This window comes from Centruroides sculpturatus, unplaced genomic scaffold (assembly GCF_000671375.1).
Source record: "Centruroides sculpturatus isolate CEXI.00-Female unplaced genomic scaffold, Cexi_2.0 scaffold2189, whole genome shotgun sequence".
Classification (NCBI taxonomy): Eukaryota; Metazoa; Arthropoda; class Arachnida; order Scorpiones; family Buthidae; genus Centruroides; species Centruroides sculpturatus.
Genome location: NW_019387587.1, coordinates 48,748 through 55,392, shown reverse-complemented (window position 1 = coordinate 55,392; position 6,645 = coordinate 48,748). Strand labels below are relative to the sequence as shown.

Below are 6,645 nucleotides of genomic sequence, written 5' to 3'. Positions count from 1 at the left end.
AAAACGACGTAAGTCGAATTTACCTGTCTCCGAATCTACTTATCACTAGGAAAGCATTTTAAATAATATATGGTTAATAAAAATCTATTTTAAGCTTACAAACAAATAAATTTTAGTTTTTAATATAGTACAAAAAAAGTAATCTAAATTTACGAATGCGTGTACTGTAAATACAGTACATACTTGTATATATTTTAATATGATTTTATGTGCTTTAAACGTTTTTCTAGTGATATTACGACTTCAATATTTGTGGCGGACAGACGTAAAGTCGAATAAAATGACATAAATTTGATTTCTATTTTTCCATATACTTTTTTGACAAACGACGTATAATCGGGAACGACATAACTCGAAACGACGTAAGTCGAGGTATGCCTGTATATATACTTGGGGGGGGGGGGTCGCGAAAAAAATCACAATCATAAATGGGGTCGTGAGTAAAAAAAGTTTAAGAAGCCCTGATATATATGCATGTTGTGAAAAATAATTTAATTACAAAAAATTAGTTTACCAAATGCACATGAAGTTATGAAATCACAAAAATGTAAAAATAATCTTTTTTAGAATTTTGAATATAAATGCATCTTTTGTGAATGGCTTCCAAAATAAATTAGTACTATATTATTTTACACTAAAAATAATATGCTATACATGTTTTCTTTTTCTTTATTAGGCTGAATTTGAAAAAATTGTATTCTATAAATTCCCACTGTCATCCGTCCATTTGTCTGTCCTTCCATAATCTCAAGAACGGTGTTAGATAGATGAAAGTCAAGACCAGATATGGAAAGTTTACGGTCCAAAGGCCCAATTAACTGTAAATTGAACTTCCAGTCTAGATCAGAAGTCACATGATTTCAATTCAAAAATTTTTCCCAGAACAGAGTTACATAAATGACCAGCATGACACTGTTATCAGGAAAAGTATGATGTACAGGGGCAAGCCACTACTAGTTTGAGATCAAGAGCATATACAAGGTGTGTTCATAAAGTAATGCAAAGTGATTTTATTGTGAAGCAACTGTGTGTCACAGCATGTTCAGACCACTTGGGCTACATGGGGGGATGCTTGGCTTCACAATGGGCCCAAGGTCAGTCTGCTCTGAGCAGTGGTTGTGTCAATATTGTTGATTTTGTGAAATTCATCTTAAAGACCGTATCATGACACACGATGGAGCAAACAATTGAACAATGTTATATAATCAAATTCTGGGCCAAAATCAGCAAAAGTTATACCAATACCAATCAATTGATCCAGCAAGCCTACAGGGACTCTGCTCTATCGTCTTCACAAGTTTCAAGGTGGTTGAAGATGTTTAAGGAGGGCTGGGAAGAGGTGACTGACAACCCCCTGCTCTGGATGGCCATCAACCAGCCACACTGACAAAAATGTGACTCATGTGCGTGATTTGTTGAACTCTGACCACTGAATGAGTGTTAGGACAATTGCACAGATACTGAACCTTCAAATAGCCACTGTGCACACCATCGTAACAAACGATCTCAACATACAAAAGGTGTATGCCAAGCTGGTCCCCAAAGTATTGACAGACGAGCAAAAGGCCAATCGAGTCGCAAATGAACTTTCGGAACGTGTTCAAATTGCAAATCGCAAATGAACTTTCGGAATGTGTTCAAATTGAGCTTGATTTTCTAGACAATGTTATTACCAGAGATGAAATATGGGTATCTGAGTACAACCCAGAGACAAAGCACAAAAGTGTCGAATGGCACACCCCGGTGTCCCCCAAACAAAAGAAGGCAAGAAAGAGCAAGTCAAAAGTGAAAAGAATGCTGGTTGTCTTTTTCGACACTAAGAATGTGGTTCACAAGGAGTTTGTACCTCCAGGACAGACCATCAACATCGTCTATACTATATGGATGTTCTCAAAAGATTGAGAAAAAGGCTCTTTCGCATGAGAAAAAAGATCACCACTACATGGGTGCTCTATATCATGACAACACTCCCAGCCACACTGCTCTATGCATCTGAGTTCCTGGTGAAGCACAACTTGGAAATGCTATCCCAGCCTCCTTACAGTCCTGACTTGGCTCCAACAGACTTCTTTTTGTTTCTGAGGATTGAGACCACCTTCAAAGGACACCATTTTGATAGCATTGAAGCAATCCAAGCCACCGTGATGACCACTCTGAATGAGGTTCCCGTCAAGGCCTTCCAGGGCATGTACTGTGCCTAGGAAAATCACTGAAAAAATGTGTAAATGCACGAAGTGAGTACTTCAAAGATTTCCTAACATTTGTAACTATATCTTGAATAAATGTTTTTTATGACAACATTGCATTACTTTATGAACACACCTTGTATTTTAAATTTAATTAATTTAAAATATGACTAAAAATTGCAGGCCAGCATCGTGATGATGTCACAATAATCCTTCTTTAAATTTGAATCTTAAAGTTACCCTTATACTCTGAAAAATTCAGAAATCCAAACCATCCCATTCACTGAGCCAGTCTACATTTATTATGGTTAGTTTGATTACACAAAATAAAATATAATTTAACTTTTTATATACAGTAATACCCAGAGTTATGTAAGTAATACAGACCATAGACCTTTACATAACTCAAATTTTATGTAAGTCAAATTTGTAAATTGTTTAAGTGTAACTATGTAATTAACAACTCAATACTTACTCAATTAAACTCAATTATATGTGTACTGTACATATATTATTTATTATTGTTTTGTATAAAAGAATTGTTTACGAGAAAGAGTGCCCAGTATCCTTGCACATGTGCTTACAATTAGACGAAAAAGTAAAGGATTAGCAGAGCATTAAAGTAATAAATCAGTACAGTGCGAAAGAAAGAAAGGAAGAGAGAAAGAGAGTTTGTTGTTTGTTTGTTTAGTTATGGCAACACAACAGTTGGGCAATCTGCCTAGGAGGATGCCTTCCGGGAGATCTTTTTAAGGGAAATTGGCCCCTATTTAGGCATTACAGACGTGGAGAAAACCTTGAAAACTCATGTGGCCAGCCTATCCAAGCGAGGCATGAACTGACAACCAAACTCCCAGTGTTCAGGGAACAAAGACTGCTTGGCCACTGGTGGGCCAGAGAGAGAGAGAGAGAATGAATGTTTGAAATAAAATAATTCTTTGTAAAATTACATGCTACTCTACTCAGATTTTTTTCCAATTTTTTAGATTTACATTTTATGTAACTGTGAATTTATGTAAGTCACATGTTACGTAACTCAGGGTGTTACTGTAATATATAAAATTAATAAAACAAATAAAATTTTATTAATACTCTAATTAATGGTTTGCTATTTACATATATACATACAAAAAACTATTATTAAATTTAAAATCATATCTTTGTAAATTTAAAATATTTATATACTTGACATGCATCAATGAAAAAACACTTCTTTAAAATTTTACAATCGCATTACTTACTGCAACAGTTACTTTTCCCAAAATGCTTTCTGGTATCCTAAGCTTTTGCCTCTCATGAATAAATTTGTAAAATTTATCCAAAGAAGTATCCATCAATTCCATACAAATCCAACAATCACCCTAAAAAAACAATACATACAGTATAAATATAAATGAAATTAACACTACATTTTAACTACTAAGAATATTCTAAAATGTAAATAACAACTCAGTTTGGTTTTAAAATAATTGCAAGAATATTGGAGACATGAAATCATCCTGTACTTTATGGTACTGTACATTATATTGATACAGAAGAATCTCATTTTAATGGATCACTTGAGCTGCCAAAAATCATCCATTGTCCCATGAATCTGTTATATTCCAAATAACAGATATCCTGTACACCCAGGAAAATATCCATTATTTGACAAAATTTTCAATTTTTAACTTCTACATATAAGGAATACCAGTACTTGAAATTATTCATTCTCTTGAGATCTCTATTCTTTATCTTACAGAAACACGTGATGCATGTGTATATTATGCCGTATATGATTGTATATTATTCCATACACGTGTACAACTAAGTTGACGAAAATTACCATAAGCGCAAAAAAAGGGGGGGCAAATTACATATGCTCATTAGAACTTTGCTTGACATCATGATTTGTTAAAAAATCTCATCCATCTTTGTTTCTTTTGATGCCACTTTTCTGTCTATTTACTACACAATCACTTAATATTAGCAATGTCAGGTAAAGTGCAGCTTGTTCATTTGTGCTGAAACTAGGGTTTCTCAAACAGAATCCCGGTTGTTTCCTTAACCTGGGAAATCCCACAAATTTCTTAAAAATTCAATTTCTTATTTTGCGTTAAGGTTGAGAAAATTTTGCAAATAGAAAGTATAATTCACTCATAAACTGTCAGAATACATTTTTATTTATTAATTTTAAACCTACTTATTAGTTTTTTGCTGATTATGGCATGTCACAAATGGTCAATAATCAATACATAGCTTATTTGTGGCAGGACTCTCAAAATTCTTTACCCGTAATATCTGGAATAATTGTGCTTATGCTATCTTAATTTCTAACCATGCCCAGTAGCTTGAATAACTGCATAATGCCAGGTTGTACAAATTGGGCAATGATACAAACGAGTACAAAGTCTGCAAGTATGAAGTTTTTCTTCATAACCTGATTATAAAAGACAAACTGCCAAATTATTGGGCTATGATGTTTCTACTAAAGCAGCTGAGGTGGACAAATCAAGAATAGTAGAGAGAAAAGAAGTACTACAATCTCGAAAACAAACTAGAAATCTTCCAGGCTATAGGTGAAAAAATACATAATATCTGTCTTCTCTTAAATGCATTAAACACGATTCCAATCACAACAATTGAATCAGAAAGGGCATTCTCAGTAGCAAGACTTTTCATTACTAAAATAAGAATTAGATTGAGTAATTGGAGTATTGACCATCTTTGCTTTTTAAAATCTTATAAAAATTTACAATATTTTGTATTATATTTTATTTAAAAAACAAAAATTACCTTCTAAGTTTGAAGTTTGATCTAAGTTCATTTTTTTTATTTTTAACTCAATTCAAAGCATTTTCTTTTTGTTGTTGTTGTATGCAGTTTCCAACTTCAATAAAAAAATCAAACTTTAATAAATTTTTTCTATTTGTGAAAATTTCTACGTAATTCAAAGGTAATTTTTAACTCCTTTGCGACTTTCCAATTTTTGATATTAATGTAATTAAACATAAAAAATATTTAAAACAGAAAAAATGAAAGAAATGCATTAATTTTAAAGAAAAAGCTTCAAACTTTATTTTCCATTGTCTCGCCTTTCTGCGAAATTTGACACCAATGAGTCATTGTGTTTACAGCTGGATGACCTTGAGAACATCTGCTGTTGGATTTCCTGGGACATTCTCATAGACGTCTCGGGAGGACAAGGGTTTAAAGTAGGATGAATACTAGCTGGTGGTATATTTTTAAATATTTTTAAAAAATTCAAATTTTAATTGCGATTTACGACCCCCGATTTAATTAAACTTATATACAATAAAAAAATTAAAAAACTATTAGAGGTCGTTTTTGACATCAGAAATTAGCTTTAAATAACTTTACCGAAGTAAAATCCGTGCACTACAACTTTAGAACAATTAATTAAATTTGATAAAAAAATTGCGTTAATTAAAAAACAATTAAGCGTTAATCGCGCGTCATTAAAGGTTGATTAAAATTGTGATAAAAATTTTTTTGCACGGGTAAAAATTTTTGAAAAAATTTGGACTTAAAAAACATTCCAAAAGTCCAAAAAAATTTTTTTTTGGGGGCCGAAAGGACCAGATTTTCTGTAACGCTATAGAACTTGCCCGAGTTAACTCGGTTAATATATATCTTACACAGCATTATTAATATAATTTTGGAGGTTAAGAACATATTAAATTACTTTAAAAAATGAAAAATAATTATATCATTTGATTTCAAGATATTTTGTATATCTTAAAAATTAATTAATTCTATCCCGGGATTTCCCGGGAAACAATTCACTTTTATCTCAGAATCCCGAGACAAGCAAAAGACCTGGAAATGAGAAACCCTAGCTGAAACTATTAGGAAAATCTTCATGACTTGGAAATATTCAATGGCCTTGCTAAATTTCGGCACTACACTTGGACCAGCGACAGAGTGTTTACTAAGTGGCTCCTCATCAATCGCAATCAGCCAGCTGACTCTCGTAGAATTCTTCAATTGTACATGTCCCAAATGTAACAAGTGCATCATCAAACTCTACAAATTTCCAGAAATATCCAAATATTAACTAAATGTTGAAAAAAATGCAAAATTTACAATAGATTTTGGATAGAAATAATCCATTATTCCAAGAAACGAATCCATTAAAAAAGGAGGTAAAATTACATTCAGGGTCTGTACAAGTAACTTCATCTTTGATTCCCTAACATTCCTTGATTTTCCATGACCAATTATGACATTATTTGCTGATTTATTAACATCTCTGCATTTTCCCTTTCCATTATGTAATATTCAGCCAAGTCTATTAATTAATTAATTAAAGCCTAATTTGTACACCAGGGATGGACAACCTGCGGCCCACAGTAATATTTTTTGCGGCTCGCATCACATAAAATATGAATAAATATATCAATTTCCCAGCTTAAGGAAGTATGCAGCAAAAATTCAAATGTTATTTTCTATAACTTAT

The 6,645-nt window shown here is 32.5% G+C and overlaps 1 protein-coding gene across 1 annotated transcript in view; it reads right to left on the bottom strand.

The window, feature by feature from the left end:
* The window catches only part of LOC111616512 (dual specificity mitogen-activated protein kinase kinase 4-like), a 36,281-nt gene that overhangs the window by 9,055 nt on the left and 20,581 nt on the right, over nt 1-6,645 (bottom strand). Inside the window, exon 5 of the mRNA XM_023357918.1 lies at nt 3,413-3,547. Coding sequence (XP_023213686.1) covers nt 3,413-3,547 — 135 coding nt within the window. The remainder of the gene's footprint in view (nt 1-3,412; nt 3,548-6,645) is intronic.